Source organism: Ptychodera flava, chromosome 5 (assembly GCF_041260155.1).
Source record: "Ptychodera flava strain L36383 chromosome 5, AS_Pfla_20210202, whole genome shotgun sequence".
In the NCBI taxonomy this organism is placed as follows: Eukaryota; Metazoa; Hemichordata; class Enteropneusta; family Ptychoderidae; genus Ptychodera; species Ptychodera flava.
This window is the reverse complement of record NC_091932.1, coordinates 33257719-33276344: the sequence shown is the minus strand read 5'-3', so window position 1 is coordinate 33276344 and position 18626 is coordinate 33257719. Positions and strand designations below refer to the sequence as shown.

Below are 18626 nucleotides of genomic sequence, written 5' to 3'. Positions count from 1 at the left end.
TCTTAGCAGGAGATGCGTCTTTATCTCTGAAATGTAGAATTGGTCGATTTCTGTTTAGATACAGAACTACACCTCACAGTACTACAGTTAAAGTCCAGCTGAGTTAATGTGCAAACGTCAGTTTCGTACTAGATTGCAATTGGTAAAACCCAGTCTTGCATTAAGCGAGTTACTAAGAAAGGAAACAAAATGCACAAAAAGAGCAGTTTGATCGTCATAGAAAACAAGAGAGATATTTGAAATTGGTGATATTGTAAGAGTGAGAAATTCTAGAGCCGAGTCAAAACTTGATAAGTGGTTATTAGGCTCTGTAATTGAAGTCAAAGGACCTAGAAATTACATGGTCAAAATTGGGTCCACGACTAAAATGGTTCATGCAGATCATATGGTGAAAACCTATGAGGAAAGTGAACCAGAGTTCAAACATATGAGTGTACCAGTGGCCAGTGAATCAAAGGTGTACGTAAGGGATTTCAGTCCACAGTCAGTAAAAGAAATGCCTAGAGCAAATCCGACTGAAATACCAAATGTAGTAAAACCTAAAGAAAATACTGCAGTTATAGTTAATGGTACCAGTAAATCTGACAAAGTAACACCAAGTCAGAAGACATCAGTAAAACCAAGTGTAATTACTGAACCAGTTAGAAGATCAAATAGACTTAGAAAACCAGTAGTGAAATTAGATCTGTAGATTTTACAATGTAGTTTATTTGTAGAAATCAGGCATGTAACACTTTTCTTTAAAAGGGGAAGCAGTGTAATATATGCTAATATATTCATGTAGTGACGTATTATTGTAGTGCGCATGTGCAGAATAAAGTATACTCTCCTCATGCTTGAGACTAGTGAACAACGGCCTCCGTGTCTCTCTATACAATACATAGTACATATACTACAGATCTCCCCATAGGCAGAGCAAAACTTTCAAGTCCCCTTCCACTACCCCCTAGAAGTTTCAATTTTCAAATTGCCTTCATCACTGGGAGCTCTGCATTCTATGATACAATTTCATTCACTACAAAGTTGAAGACTACACAAATTGTACGTATAGCAGCACTCTGTTGGATGGGTTCAGCACTGCAGCAAAGCCAAAGGGATGGATAGCACACGGATTTGCCACTACCAGATGCTTGTAATATTGACATTGTTTTCCTTTAAATGAAAAACCGAGTTTGCTGCTCTCTTTTGATTGTTGGTAAAGTTATTGATCAAAGAAAATGATAGTAATATGTTCTCAGAGGTCACTTATAAGAGTTGAAGATCCCTTACGGAAAACCTATGTCCACAGTAGATGAGAGTAGATCTACGGACCGTCTGCAGTAGACTTTATGTAGATCTACATCAGGGTTTTGTAGATGAACAGCCACAGCAGTTTGTCTACATGAAGCTTTGTCTACAGATATTGTCCACACAAGACATGACTATGTCTACATTTCGCACTAACTTCGTCTACGCTGATCTACACTGATCTACCATCCAATCTAAGGGAGTTTCATCTACAAAATTCACTTAGACAAACAAAGACTCATCTACTTCTAATTCAAAAATCACCATCTTGTCTACATTTAATCTAATGTATTGTTTCTTGCTGTATACTATGTCCAACAATCCAATCTCTTCAAATTCTATGATTGGCAAACTGCAGGCTCCATGCGAGAAGGCATGAGTAAAAGACAAGACATTTTACCTTACATTTGAATATATACTGTACAACAATAGAGAGAAGAAATTAGTGAATTAATTTTCATTTCATCCTAAGGCACTCCTGTTTAACTCGAGAAACACAAATGCAAAATATCACAGGGATCAAACTACAATTTTGTGGTAAAGTTAAAAATGTAAAGATTATCCAGTAATTAATTTTTGAAAAAGTGACTTTAAAGTGAATCACAATAAAAAGAATAAAAACAATCAATGTTTTCATTAATACTTTCTTCAGATTTCTCAATACAGTAGCATCTAACCACGGGCCGGACCCTGATCTAATTCATAAGTTGTTTTTTTTAGTTGTGTGACTATTACAAAACTTCATAAATATGCAAGTGAGCTATTTGTTAACTGCAACTTTATTTCCTCGGCTTCATATCCAACAAACAATCAAACGAACCTGTTTGATATCCCAGCTTCTTTTAATTGTAAAAAATAAAATCAAAACTATCCTCGTATAAAACTTTCTGAGTATCATTAAGTCACTTCTGAATCGTGTGAAAATCAGCAGCCACGGCCCTATCTCTCGGTCAACTTACAAATAATTGTATTGACATTGTTATCATTGCCACGTAACAGATAAAAATTAAGACTACGTTACAGTGTTATTTTGGCAATGGCATTTCAGTACACATGCATAACACGAGTCAGCTTTAAAATTACCAGTACTGCTTTAAGTAATTTCTTCACCTGAGCGACGTATTTTCTTGCATTTTCATGAAGAGTTCGCGCATGGACTGATCTCCCCACCACCTTTCAGCCTCCACCTCTTGCTCTTTCAGAGCAAATGACCTTGTAACTGGCTTCGATTTCCGGGTCAACTGTGAGAGTTGACCTTATGCGCATGCGCAATCAGAAGGCGCCATGTTTTCAACGGTTCATCTAATCAATGCATATCGGGGAGAGAAGCCAGCCTGCTCACCATTCGTACTTCAACAAATCTTATTTTTCAAGCACATTTTCGTCATCTGTACACCTTGGAAACAATGTGACATCAATTCTGATATGCATAGAAAGTGTTCCGATCGAGAATTACATCGGGTTGAGACATAGGTTGACGATGGCAGTGCCTCTACACTGCAAGTATACAGCTGTACAGTACTGGTACTGCGGTAATTGTAATGCAACTTGTAAGGTAGGCCCGTGAGCTTGAGGTAGGCAAGGTTTGTTGATCGCCTGTTTTAATACCACGACCATATGAATTTTGATTGTGTAACATGTAGAATATTTCAGTTCTAAATTTTTAATAAAGCGTCGTTGAATGTACTGAAATGCTTTGTATGCAGTTTATTCTGTTAATCATGTAATGATGTATGTACAGTTGAGAAAGATTTTGAAAAATTTGAGTAGGCCTAAGCACGCACAATGTTCTACTCTCTATTTCGACCTGAATACCACTCATGATCGGTCATTGAATGATTGATTTTTCCAGCGTGAGATATCTTATGCAAAGGTCCATCGATACCATGGTGCTCAGTGAAGTTGCCACCAAATTACATCAAACGGATGTTGTTGTGATATGCAATATTGTGATACTCATCATGAACTGCAGCCCTAGCCTGTGCTACACCATGGCCATCGGTCAATTTTAAAGTCTAAAAATTGATTGACATGTTAACATACTTACATTTTCATTTTCAACACTTTTGCAAGATCTCCATGCCTCACTAATTTCTTGTTCTTTGTCTTAGCTACATCTTATACGTAATTTATTCCATCTACATCTTGTCTGCCTTTCATCTACATTTTATCTACTCTCTAAACTATGACCTGATGATTAATATGCACAAAAGTAGACAAAGCAGTAGATCTACATCTTGTCTACATTTCATCTACCTGAGATCTACATTTCATCTAATTTTTCATCCACATTTTGTCTACATTTCATCTACTCTCTGAACTATGACCTCATTAGTATGCACAAAAGTAGATGAAGCAGTTCATCTACTGCCCAATTAAAATAAAGTCTACTGTAGATCTAATGTGGACTAGATGTAGATCTCAATTTTCCGTAAGGGATGTTATCATTTTGAAATGTAAAAAGCAGTATGAATAATTTAAATGATTGGCTGCCTACAGGTCATTTTGACCCACACAATGGCACTGTCAAATGATTTATAGCCCATTCCACCAAGCATTGTTTTAGAGCAAGGGTCGAATCCCTGTCCAAGGAAACACTCTTGGTTAGCCAAGTTGGAGGATTGTGGGTAATGTCACAGGTTGTGTATCTGTTCTTGATTCTGACCAGGCTACACATCATGAAATACTCAGTACTGGTACAGTATGAAGTTTATAGCGATAATGATTGTAAAAAGTTACAAAGCAGTGGTGGTATGGGAGGTTCCATATCAGCTCAAACTGTATTTTCAGTCACAGTTGTGCTCATTACATTTCGTTTCTCTTTTTTCATTTTGTTTTGTTTCACTCAACAGCATTTGTTTCATTTCCCTGAATATTATAAGCCAACAGACAATCATAACAAAATGGCCATCTGATGGCCATAGTTCATTGATCAAACAATAGATCAAGTCACACCTTGTTGCTTTACTGTCTTAGATTGCATGAACATCACCACTTTTTCTTCTAAATCAGTTCTTCCTGCTTTACGTAGCAAACACTGTAGTTGCTCGGTGTCATCCTCTGATATGAGACCATATTCTATGAGAGTCTTGAACAGATCATAGGGCTCAGACAGCTTTTCTAATTTGCCATCAGGAATGTAGGAACGACATAAACCCTTCATTCGTTTGAAATCATCTGTAATATATTCACAAATGGAAGACATGTATCTATTACTGATGTGTTCAAATGTTAGTATCCCTGTACAGCGCAATGCACCAGATTTGCATGACATGTGTATATAATACTGGAATCCATGTTGTATTTTGTGCACAGGTATACTTCATGCACAATACAGGTGATAAACGACACTGGGTAGTAGGTTGGGGTGTGAGGAGTTGTGATTAAATCAAACTCCCGACATGGTCAAAAACTTTGAAGGCTCAACACCAATGGCATGCAACCTAAAGTGCCCGCTTAACCCTTTCACCACCATGGTTTGTCCCAAATCCATTGTTTTCTGTGGTAAAGTTGGACCTGTATACAGGGAACTGGGGGTGAAAGGGTTAAGGTAGCGGTAAAGGCTATTTTTGCACCAATTCTTTTCTCAGAGTTAATGTCAAGTTTCAAGTGTTAGAATCAAGATATTTAGTTCAAATTTTCAGGATAACTCCCTTAGTTAATACTTTCTCCAAAGAATATAAGAATTGTATATTTGTAGCCATGATTTTGAAATATGACACCAATCAATATTAAAATTTAATTTTTCATATTTTTTTTACATATTTGAATTTAATAATAATTGGATAGTATTAATATTACCAAATTAGTTATAAATATGTTGACACTATTAATTGTAAGATTTGTACGGCAGGATTTGTAAATAAAATTTGTTTTTATGATTTTACATGGGTTTACATATCAAAAAATTATTAAAACTTCTTTCAAATTTCAAAATGTGATTTTTCAAAAAGTACTTCAAATACAGGAAAATTGTGCCATACAAATCTTATCTGTAACCTTTTTAATAGGCTCTGTATTTCCTCTACCACTCTCAAATTCATAAAATTACTAATTTTTTAGATGATTTACTAATTTTTTTCATTGTTGATTCGTAAATATACGAATGCAAGGAAGCAGCTAGTTGATTGCGAGCTCAAGGCCCCAAAACCTCAAAATAGTTCTGTCTAAGCACATGTTGTACTTAATTGAATGATGAACGATATTCCGTATTGGAACGGTTAAGTTTACTTATGAATTTCAAAATTTACGAAAAATTTCAATACCCAATTCGTAAATTTACTAAAAAATTTCAGAAGCCAGAGGAAACACAGAGGCTGTAAAAATTCCATGTGCATATCTCATTTCAAAGGTTGGATTAAATTGGTATAAAATATATAGGAAAACTGTTATTCTGTCAAAAATGTTGAAAACAAGCCATATTTGCACCCCTCTTTTGAAGTCACAGAGCTGTCTTTTGGTAATCTCACTTTTGACACCTCTTTGACACTCAAAGAATCTGAAAATGCATTTACAATAGCAGTCACGCATTCTGAATGCAAGCAATGCCTTGTCAAACTTTCCTGAAAAACAGTAAAAAATAACTTTCCCTTTTCAAACATTTTTTTAAAGCTAGGGGACCTCTACATAGTTAATACACTAAGGACTCCCAACTTCCTCTTATTTGGTCAGTTTTACAGAAGTTTCAACGGGCTATTAACTCTGCAATCCCTATGACCCAAAATGTCTAGTTTTTTTTATTCCACAGAGAATGTTGACTACTTTTATGTTTTAATAGTTTTATTGAAGTTTATAACTGACGCTCTAGCCTTTACCGCCCGCTTAAATATTTATGAACAGGACATGCACATGATGGTAAGAGCGGGCATCGAAGGAATCTCTTTGAGTGGTGTTCTATATGATGAACCAAATGTGAACTGAAAGTGCTCAAGTTGTTCATTATATATTGCCTTTATGTGCAAATTTGAACCTTTGCTACATGTTTGCAACTTCATTGAAAGTGTTATGATCAACATAATGAACAAAATTCACCAAAGATCGATGCTAAAGGTCACTAAGTATTCAAATATGTAATTAACTGAAATAAAAATAATTAATTTCTTTGAGTACTGTCATTGTATCACCACTTAATATACCTTTGGTCAAGTCCTTAAAGCCAGTGTTCTCCCCAGGCCGTTTAACAGGATCGGCCCCGATCCTTTATTTTTTTCGCCCGATCCTTTATTTTTTTGCCCGATCCTTTATTTTTCATGCCGATCCTGTTTCATGTCCACTGGTATTCTTTTTAAATGTGGCTGAAGTTTTTGTTTCTCGGCAGCGATTTTGTAACTTTTATTTCAGCGAGCGTATCAAGTGTGAAACGGTTCTAATGTGGTGATAACATGACGTACCAGATGATTAAACCATCGCCAAAATGTGTGAAATGGTTAGACTGTTCTCCTTTCATGTCGAAGCTTTAGGTGTTTTACACACAATGAGGCACTGAGGCAGGGTTATCGAGTGCAAAGCACCTAGTGTTGCGCTTGTCTCTCCTGAAAAGAATAAATGGGCCGGTGTTCTGCCATCTATACTCGTTGCCATCTACACTCCGTTTGACCTTTGACACATACACTGGCATGTCACTCTATTGTTATGCAAATAACTGCCAGTGTGAGTGTTGATGGCAGTGTAAGGTGCCATCTATGCTCTCTTGCCATCTATACTCCACTTTTATTAACAGAAAAAAATATCGTTTTCCCAATGTTAAAGAAATTGCAAAAGGATATAAAATGTTTGATTTCATTGCAGAACCCACTGCACTGTGCACACCTAAGCTCACCAGTCTTCCAGATCCGATCTCTATGTACGAACTTCACAGGGTGTACAGTGCATGGGTAGTGGCCCGGGTCCCGTAGCTATACTGGCGATTGGTTGATCCGTGATATTTTTGTGTGAACTCACATTCTGAAGTTTGGTAATTTTTTTGTGTTGTAAGTCATGTTTTCATTGTTACCTTCTCGTGTCTATTTATAGACAGAGAAGGTATTAGAGTTGAAAACCAGTATGCTGGTGTCAACTACTTCCGTCTGTCAATACTTCCGTCTGTCAAGATCAGTTGACGTCATGCCATTGTGATGGGTCATATCATAAACTGGTGGGGGTGTTCATGGTTCAGGTTGAGGTGTAGGAGACGATTTTGAGCTGTGACAAAAATCAAATGGGACTTAGGGACTGGTCAGTTTCTTCAGCCCGGGGGGGGGGGGGGGGTGGATTCATGGGGGGGGGGGCACCCTGTTTTTGACTTTGGTGATAGGGGGGGTCACCATGTTTTTGAAATGCCCAATAGGGGGGGTCAGTGTGTTTTTGAATTTTGACACAGGCTCATCATTGCCTAAAATGCTAGTGTCAGCCACAAAATTCATCATTCAGTTGTATTTTTCGGCGCGCCCTTCGGGCGCGTAACTTTAATAATCAGTCATATTTTCAGCACGCCCAACTTTAACATATCAAGCATACATACATCAGAGATATCTGTATGTTCAATATTTTTCAGCGTGCTCTTCAAGCTCATTACTTTAATATATCATACATCTTTCAGCATGCCCTTCAGGTGCATGACTTTAATATACAAGGCATATATATCAGAGATATCAGGATGTTTCATATTTTTTGGCGCGCCCTTCGGGCGCCATACTTTCAGAGATATCTTGATGTTTGCTAAGTGAAAGTGTACCATTATGAAATCTGCATTTCATATGAAAAGGATGACAAATTCCTGATACTTTTCTGTTCTCTCTGTGAGAATTCAGTATGAGAAAGCAACATGCACAAATATTTCACAATATATATTTGATACAGTGACTTATTTTAGAGATAGAAAAATGACAAGATATCTTTCCTTCTCATTGATGCAATTATTTTCCTTTGTTTCATAGGTTTTCTGTAGAAAGATGCTTTTTTATGAACAAAATAACAGTGAAAAAAGGCAGTTTTTGTCATTATTAGCTGTGCTTTTATGGTTTCAATGTTACACAAGAAAAGGTCCTCTCAGACACTGTACACATCAGATTTGGCTAAAAAAGCTCTCTATGGCTCCTCAGTAGATTTAATTGGATGGTTGGCAAGTCTTAACACCCATCAAAGTTTTTGATTCACTGCTTTTTCCTCTTTGATATTAATGATTGACATCCATTTCTGTACAACAGTTCAGGACATCTGGTTAAGCAGAGAAAGTGTGAAATACATTCACAGCTCATTCAAAATACAGCTCATTCAAAATGTACTGTATTTAAACTTTAAGATTGACACTTTGAAATTCGTATCTTACAACTGACATGTCAACAATTTCACTAAAACATAGAATGACTATTTAAAATATAAATATATGTAAAATGTAAAATATATATATATATATATATTATATATATATATATATAATATATATATATATATATATATATATATATATATATAATTTATGTCCATCTTTTGTTTTACCTTTGTCGCGCCCGGGGGGGGGGGGTCACCCTGTTTTAGAAATTTGGAATAGGGGGGTCACCCTGTTTTCAAAATTTGGAATAGGGGGGGGTCAGCCACTTTTTGACGTCGGCAAAAAATAATCCACCGCCCCCCCCCCCCCCCAGGCTGAAGAAACTGACCAGTCCCTTAGCGGCATAGCCAGTGTTAAGCCTTTCTCCAAGGTTTCTTAGTTGACTACAACCTATTACAGACCACTGAGCTGACGTTAGGGGTACTCACTTTGTGTTTGCTCACTCTGTGTGCGCTAGTGTTTGGTACTGAGTTGCGTGGGTATCCCCTCATGGCCTCATGTGATATGGGCCTGTTGCACAATCTGCAGATGATCATATGATGCCTCTGGGTCTGAAAACGGTCGTTGTGTAATTAGCCAGTCGGCATTTTCCTTGCATTTTTTTTCACTTAATTTTGCAAAATATCGGCGAGTACCTCAATATTTCAAGATAACTCTTTCTTCCCAATCGTTTCCTGGAGTTTCAGAGTCATATGAACGAAAATGAGTGAAAGTTTTAGACAGGAAAATCGGACGTCGGCCATGTTCAATGTTTACAGTACAATCAGAAGTTTATGTGGAGGAAATAACTAACAAACACTGTTCATGATGCCCGCCCTCTAGAGGCAGACCTTCCTATATGAAGTACCACATTTGATGCTTGTGGAAAGCTTGACCACACAAAGGAGCATTTTAACTTTTAGAAAATGACAAATTGAATAAGAAGGTATTCTGAAAATGTCAAAAACTGAGGAAAAATGCGCAAATATTCAAAATAAACAGGTTAACTGACTGGTCAGCTATAAAAAAATGAAATGTTATGATCAAAACTTTTTGAGATGCGCACATTTTAACAAATGCAGAAATTATTAAATTATAAATATAAGACCAAACTATTTTTTCAGGGATGGGACAGGTTGGAAATGAGGGGTGAGAGACAAAGGCACTCCTATTGCTGCATGTGGATGCAGCCACACCATTTCCTTTACAGCATACTTATTCACAGAGTTGTGTTCAAGTTCCATATTGTACTGTCATACAGGGATAAGATAAGCAAATCAAATCAAATTAAAAAAGGATCAATGCTGTTGTGTGGATTTTGCTGAACATGGCTGATTTTTATATTTCTCCTTCTATATTTTGTATCTAGCAAAGGCATATTTGATGTCAAAATTAACACCATATTGCTTACAATATATGTTACCGTTTCTGCATGAACTTTTCTTTTTTAAATTATAGTATAGTAGTACTTTGAACAGATTAACAATTATCGTGATGTCAACCCATAATTTTACATCACAAAAACTGTACCAGGGTAATTCTGCCATTTTTTTTTATTTTTCAGTCATTTTATAAATTTTGCACCGCACAAGATGATTGAACAAATTGCAATGTTTGAATTTGTAAACTCAAAGAATAAAATCCTTTGGTCACAGATTAAATTATTTTTTGAAAAGAAATTTACTCTTACATCTCTGTAAACACTTTTAGCATATATTCTTAACACGGTCATGTATTTCAAGGAAAATATGCCTATCAAAACAGTAATTTCTTCACTTTCAATTTTTTTCAATACTATGACATCAGCCATGAGGTTTTACAAACACAAGACCAGATAAGCGTTTTTCATCATTTCCACAGGACTCTTTGGAAAATCCATTTAAAACAGTTAAAAGTGACTTAAAATGATCACTTGGTATACCGGTACATTTAATTTATAGATGCCAGGTTGTGTTTTTCACATGCACTCAGGTCAGTAGGGAAGTGCGTCATTACTATTTTGGACTGTTAATTCTTATTTCTGAATTATTTAACTTTTTTCCACATTGAACTATCTTTAGGCAGTTTATACTGTAGCTTAGAATTTTTTTGATTGATGTATTTAATCATCTTTTGGGTTCTTTGGGTCCATATCCCACCTCATGCCTCTACATCATCAACTATTTACCAACAACTCCATGCCAACAACCAATTACCTGACCTGGCCACACATTAGAGAAGGTACAGCGTCATTGACGGTATTTTTTTTTTTTTTTTTTTTTTTTTTTTTGTCTCCGTAATGCACTAATGCTTTAATATTTTCAGATCCATTTCTAACATTTTTTTCTTGCAAAACGCCCGTAGTTTGTAATCTTGATTATTGAAAGCAATTGCCAACTGTACTCCAAGCATCCATTTACCAAAGTCGCTGACTGGCAGAATTTGTCAATGATTCCGTTAACTCACAGCAGTAATCGTCTTTATTCACTGTCCCTCTGGTATATTAAAAATATGTCAGTGCAGCTTTTACAATGAAGCTCCGTATCAGAAAGTCAGTTAGGAACCTAGCTATCATATACAGGTAGCAATCGAGTATAGATGACAACAAAGTATAGACAGCAAAAGAGTATAGATAGCAGTGGAGTATAAATGGCATATACACATGCCATCTATTCTCCGTACAACCATTTCTACCGGCCACACACTATACTTGCCCTCGATTTGTCGAGTCATTGTCAAACTTATTTCCAAAATTAATTAAATCCTCGTGAAATATAATGAACAAAGAAATAATGTACCGGCCCCAAGAAGTCTCTTCTCAGTTTTTTTATTAAAAAAAAACACCCTTATTGAAGTTTTCATTGTTCTGAATCAAAACAGTATATGATTTAAATGAATTGGCCTTAGATCAAATGAATTAAGTTTAGAATCCATTGTGTACCTTTCAAAAACCTCTCTCTTGTCATAGTAATGAATAGAAATAGCAATGGAGTATAGATAGCAATTAAGTATATTTGTGGACAGCAATGGAGTAAAGATGGCAATGGAGTATAGATGGCAAGTGCACTTGCCATCTATACTCCTGCCATCTATACTCCATCCATTGCCATCTTTACTCCCTGCAACCATTTCTACTGGCCATAGACTATACTAGCCCTCGATTTGTTGAGTCACTGTCAAACATAATGTCTAAAATAAATTGAATCTTCATGCCCTTGAGCAAGGCACTTTACTCCTCAGTGCTCCATTCATTGTGTACCTTTCAAACTTCTTTCTCGTCAAGGTTAAAAAATATAAATAGCAATGGAGTATAGATCGATAGCAATTGAGTATAGAAAGCAATTAAGTATAGATAGCAATGGAGTATAGATAGCTATGGAGTATGGATAGTGATGGAGTATGGATGACAGACAACAAAGTATCACAGCAATGTAGTATAGATGGCAATGGAGTATAGATGGCAAGTGCACTTGCCATCTATACTCCTGCCATCTACACTCCATACATTGCCATCTTTACTCCCTGCAACCATTTCTTCTCGCTATAGACTATACTAGCCCTCGCTTTGTTGAGTCGTTATCATGGTTTCTGCTTGGGCAAGTCAGCCCGTTCATCGTAAATTCAACTAAGATGTTTCCTCCCGATTTCCCTGAGCCGTGTCAAGGGCAGAGTATAGATTGAATGCGGTATTTTATTTGCATAACAATTGAGTGATATGCCAGTGTATGTGTCAAAGGTTCAAAACGGAGTTGTAGATGGCAATGAGTATAGATGGCAGAACACCGGGACGTAGTGCAAATGAACAATCGGCCTAGGGTGATGAAACTTCAATTCAAAAAGCATGAAATGTGTTACGCTGCCAATTGTACAGACAATGGCAATTTTATACAAAGACATGGACTACCGGTATTACTCAACGAAAGCTCGGTCTGCATCTTTGCCAACGGGTACTCAGTCAATTCATGGAGGTAGATCTCTCCTTTTACCATGGTCAAAGCATCTATACTTTAGGCAACTGGTTGAACTGCCGTTGCCACCAATGTCTCGCACTGGTAAGGATCCGAAGGTCAGAAAAAGTGATTTTGATCAGAAGTGGCTGAAATCGTACGATTGGTTGAGACAACATCGGATGCAATGTATGGTACTGCCGCGTGTTCACTCGTTGCGTGTCCGAGTTACCGGGTATTTCGAGATCTGTGTGCGTCAACATGACGTTGAAGCCATGTGTGTCACCTTGTGTCACGCATTCGTAACTTGCATGGATTTATTCGATTGATCTTTGAGAAACAATTGCACTTGATCAAGTTTCAAAACCCATGACCCGTTTTACAATATTCAAGCATCATGAAATGAAATAAAAGGAACTGCATGAGGATGTCAGGGATGTAAACCTTCGAAGTTACTAATACACTTGTCGATTTGATATGCGAAGACACACTGATGACCAGTAAACCTGGTGAAAATCATTCCACGACACTAATCGATTATGTCTTTTGGAGAACGTCCTAAGAATCTGACTGTGACCCTTGTTTTATGCGTTAGGTAGTTGAGTATAAGGATTGATATAAGGATTGATCATAATATACACAGATTCACGCGACTGAACTATCATGTTCTTGGTAGCTCATTGATGTTTATATGGACGAGAGGGCAAAGTCTCAGACCTAAGGGAGCATAAGCAGTATGCAGTACAATAACTATATTGCATGCTTTCTGAGAAGAAAAGCCGGTTTTCCTATCTACCATGGAAAATCCGGCTTTGAACTGATGTTAATTCCCGTCCTGTTTCCGAGAATATCTTTCGAGCTGCGTAGTTCAAGATATCCGAATCGTTCGTGTTCGAAATGCTTCTTGATTTGCAGAGAGAACACTTGACTCTTCTTGTGTTTTGTTTTAACTTAGCACACACGGGGTCAATTGAAAAATTTCAAAGCAAAATACCGCGGTGTATAAAATCTGCAGGCAGCGTGTACTCAGTCACAAACACCTACACCTGCTTGTATTGTAGAGCACACCAACCGGCGAGTCACAAAACCGGACCGAGACGAGTCGAGACGAGACCAAAAGACCTCCTATCTTACTGATAGCAAAGATACGTTTTTTTGCACAAATTAAGGCAGCATCTAGGCTGTACCAATGCCACGGGGGAAAAAAGGACGTTGTTCCACTTCTGTCTTAGTCAAAAAAGTGATATCCCACCCCTATCATCGACTGATGCTTGTTCATTTTCGTACACTAATCAGTGGTTACATAGCTCTCCGAATCTGAATCTTAATCTGAGGCTGCCTCAGATTCCACACACATAACATACATGTTTAATAGTAGGGCGAGTCTATTGACACCCGGGTGTCAATAGCCAACCGGCCCTCTATTTGGCTATTGACACCCCTCCGTTTTTCGCAGTCGACCTCCAAATTCAACCAAACTTAGCTTAGTTATTCTAAACAACATATATTCTCAATAGAAATCCAAAAAAATTCCTTCGAAAAAGCTTCTTTCGTCGTCATTTTGCGGTCCCATAGTGCTACTGCAGGCGGCCTATACCAATGGGTGTCAATAGCCAACCGGCCCTCTATTTGGCTATTGACACCCCTCCCGTTTTTTCGCCAGTCGGCCTCCAAATTCAACCAAACTTAGCTTAGTTATTCTAAACAACATATATTCTCAATAGAAATCCAAAAAATTCCTTCGAAAAAGCTTCTTTCGTCGTCATTTTGCGGTCCCAAGTGCTACTGCAGGCGGCCTATCCCAATGGGTGTCAATAGCCAACCGGCACTCTATTTGGCTATTGACACCCCTCCCGTTTTTTCGCCAGTCGACCTCCAAATTCAACCAAACTTAGCTAGTTATTCTAAACATATATTCTCAATAGAAATCAAAAAATCCTTCGAAAAAGCTTCTTTGGTCAGCATTTTGCGGTCCCATAGTGCTACTGCAGGCCGCCTATCAATGGGTGTCAATAGCCAACCGGCCCTCTATTTGGCTATTGACACCCCTCCCGTTTTTTTCGCCAGTCGGCCTCCAAATTCAACCAAACTTAGCTTAGTTATTCTAAACAACATATATTCTCAATAGAAATCCAAAAATTCCTTCGAAAAAGCTTCTTTCGTCGTCATTTTGCGGTCCCATAGTGCTACTGCAGGCGGCCTATAGTAATGGGTGTCAATAGCCAACCGGCCCTCTATTTGGCTATTGACACCCTCCCGTTTTTTTCGCCAGTCGGCCTCTAAATTCAGCCAAACTTAGCTTAGTTATTCTGACAACATATAGGTCTACACCAATGGGCCATGTACAATAATCTACAGTATTTAAGTTTCATAATATCAAGTCTACTTCTCATAGTAGTGCAAACCAAGGTCACCAAGAACTGCTTCATTTGATGTATAGCTGCATGCTTTTAGGATGAATTGTTACCCACTAATCATTGCATTCTTTGAAGACTTTCTAAGTATCAACATTTTTCCCACATATTTTTGCTCTGACGTATAATATGATTCCATAATGTCAAATCATAATCAGTTCCTTTAATCTTTGCAAGATTTCCAAAGATTGCTTTCGTGGGAGGAAACAAACTGTCAAATTTGATCTTATTTCCATAAAATGAGTATGGTGAGAGAGATTACGTGACGTCCATTAGCCTAGATACTTATCACCGATGATTATTTATTTTGAACTTCACCGATCGTCAATTTTTTGTATTTTTCAACTTTCTTATTTACTATTAAAATATTAGACTTCTCTTCATTAATTGACATTTTCCATAAGTTCACAATACTTATTAGCAATGCATAGCATAGACTTCATTTGTTTTTCATTTGGTGCCATAAGGACTACATTAGGCTATCAGCAAAAAAACAGGCCACTTATGAGTTCTGAATTAAAGTATACCCCAAGCAGTGATTCAGTAAGCAGCTTCTTGAAGTTATTGATGTACACTAGTACTGCAACTAAAATTGGGGCTTAAACACATCTTGCCTGACACCCTCATTTTGGTCAAAATTCTTTCAATGTCATCAAGACACTTTACTTTCAATATGATCGTATGTATGTTTTTAATCACACACCACAACTTCCCTTTGATTCCATTAATCTACAATTTGTACCAAACCCACCTCTCCAAAAGCTGTCATAAGCTTTTTTTCCATTTTTTCCAATAATTTAGCTCAATAAAATACCTCTGTAATTATTGACATTTCTGGTGTCACCTTACTTATGTAGTTGTTTAATATTTTTCCCCCATTCTTTCCTTCACCCACTTGTCTGTTTCCTGCTTGATTTCTTTCTTTCATTTATTGCCATTTTAAATTCTGTACAAAACCACGGTTCGGATAAAGTTTGTATTTGTTTCCTACCAAAAACATTATGGTAAACTATGATATTCTTCAGATCATTGGTGCCTGCATAGATAATGAATGTTATCATAATCCCTCATGTAGACTGCCTTATTCTGTACTAGCTCCATTTTTCACATCAGGAATGTATTGAAATAGTATCTATGATTGACAACGAATAAAACAGGAATGAGCTCACTGTAAAAAGGAGTGTGTACTCACATTGTTAAACAGGGTAAATAGCTTTGAATAGCTTAGGGAACCGTGTGTCGATAGTTTTGATATAATTGGGAAGATGTAGGCAAACAATTGTACTGCACATCTCATTTAAACAGTTTCACCTTTTAAATGCCTATTTGTACTATCTCCTTGAGTATCAAAAGATTCGAAAGAACAGTTTCGAAAATAAAAGTATTAAATTCCTGTCTTCATTGTTTCGATGGACGCATTCAGTTCACTTTCAACTTTAGAAATGTTTCTTCGTTCTGTTTAGTCGATTGTGTTAATATTCACCAAAATAGTAGAAAATGACATTTTGAAGCCCAAAACATCGAAAAAGAATGATAATTATCCACATTAATCGATTACTTGTCGGTCCTTATTACTTATGGCCAATAGACCTGCTTCAATACGCGATTTACTTGTCAGCCAATATTTCGTTTAGTTTCGTCAATTCGGTTAGGTCACTTAAGTAAATATTCACAAAAAAAGTAGAAAATGACATTTTAAAACCAAAACTAATACAAAAAGGAATGGTTTAATTCAACTTGTCGGTCACTTTGTCGGTCCTTGTCGGTCTATTGTCGGTCCTTGTCGGTCTATTGTCGGTCCTTGTCGGTGCTTGTCGGTGTTTAGTACGTCCGCATGTTTCAAAGTTTTCGCAACTCGGGTCAAATGTTGTTCGACAAGCTTCGCCCGCGGATAAAAATTATTGACCCCGAGCTGTCGATATGATTCTACAACATTACACAGTTACTTTACCCATTAAAGCTGTACCCACGACAGCAAAAAAGTGGGCATCAACTTGTCTGAAACACGAAATGGACGACATAACTTAGCTCGATTCTAGGTATTCAAGTGGGTCGCCAGTCGAGGGATGTCAATAGCCGTATAGGGCAGCTCCTGGCTATTGACACCTGGGTGTCAATAGACACTCCGATTATAGTATTGGTAATGTAGAAAATGGTGCTGAGCCACGGTAGGTGCCTGTCAATAGACAAAGTTGGCTATTGACACGCAGGACGTTTTTTCGCCATAATTCACCACATTTTAGTGAAATAAACTGCTCTTCTTCCACGTAAATGAAGAACACATTGTTCTGCCATGTAGTAATTTCAAAATAAGTTCTAATAGTCGGAAATCAATATTTTGCAATGCTAGTGAAAGCCGTCACGCACGGTACGTCGTACGCATTCACCGTGTCACGCTAGCATAACCACGGTCCTGCATACGCGTATTTTTGCCGATTGGTGATACTTATTTGGTACAATGCCACCCTTAGTGATGATAAAGTCCGTTTGCATTGTAAAAGTCGGAAAATCTTAGTAGTTCACGTCAGAGAACTGTCATGACACCTGGCATCGTGATTTCCGATGGCCGCGACATTGACAGCTTGATCGCTTTCAACATAGCTCCGCATGCCTGCATTGAGAAACGACTATTACGATGGTGACAACATTCTAAAGCTTCGTCAGCTAATCCAAAATAGCAAGCAAAATGCACCCGAAGCGTAACTTCACGGCCTAGAACGGCGCGAGGCAAGAGCCAGAGAGAAAGATACAAGGAGTCTCAACACGGGGAGCCGACATTTTAACCTTGACCTCCAGTTCGGGTCAGCACTGGTGTGCTGCCTCCATGGTATAGTAAGCCAATGACCTTGGGTACGACAAAACTGTACCCGGAAATTAAAACATTTTGGTAAAATGTTTTTCTCGCTTAAAACATCGTAGTAAACATTGCTATCGCGCGCACTTTCAATATCATGTCTTTCCTTTTCAATGTGCAAAAAAGTTTTCAATATGGATCTATACTTGACAAATAGGTTTGCAGGGAAGCAAAGTCGCCTTGCCCCCACAAATTGATTTTTTTACTTATAAATAAACTTTTTGTTTACTTTATAACATTATTCTCAGAACTATTCTTAAAAGATTATGCCATTCAGGAGAAATTCCAGACTCTCCAATTGCAATAGCATACCTCTTATCCTCATATTTCGGCTTTTCCTTTGCAATTAAAAGAACCGTGGATGACAACTTTGTTCATTGATACAAACAAAATGGCAGAGGAAAACATTCTGAGAAGCATGAGGAAGTTTATTTCGCTAAAATCCGGTAAAATTTGGCTAAAACAGTCCCGCGTGTCAATAGCCAACTTTTGTCTATTGACAGGCGCCTGTCAATAGCCACGGCATAAAATTAACCTATGAGCTCTCAGTTTACTTTCCTATAATGTGTTTATAAATGGTGAATCTAATTTCTAAAAAACGATTACTTAAATCTCCTGTATGTATGTTTCTAATACAAGGTTACCTATTTTGATTCACAGTAGATATCATAGTAGAATCTGAACCTGGCGCTTATCGCTTAGGCCAAAATGCCGACGTCGCATCGCAGTTCGCATTGTTTCGAGCTCGCCTTGAACTCAAGTTGAAAAAACCTCAACAAATCTTTTTTTCAGTTGTTCCAATCGTTGATTGTGCTATCTCTTGCTTTGTGCATCGATCTTTGACACTCTCAACAAAC

General features: G+C 37.5%; 1 protein-coding gene across 2 annotated transcripts in view; it reads right to left on the bottom strand.

Moving 5' to 3' along the window:
- LOC139133554 (uncharacterized) overlaps positions 1-18626 on the bottom strand; it is a 52802-nt gene that overhangs the window by 4750 nt on the left and 29426 nt on the right. For both annotated transcript variants that reach the window (XM_070700261.1, XM_070700262.1), the window contains exon 2: positions 4243-4464. In XM_070700261.1, the coding sequence (XP_070556362.1) occupies positions 4243-4464 (222 nt within the window). The remainder of the gene's footprint in view (positions 1-4242; positions 4465-18626) is intronic.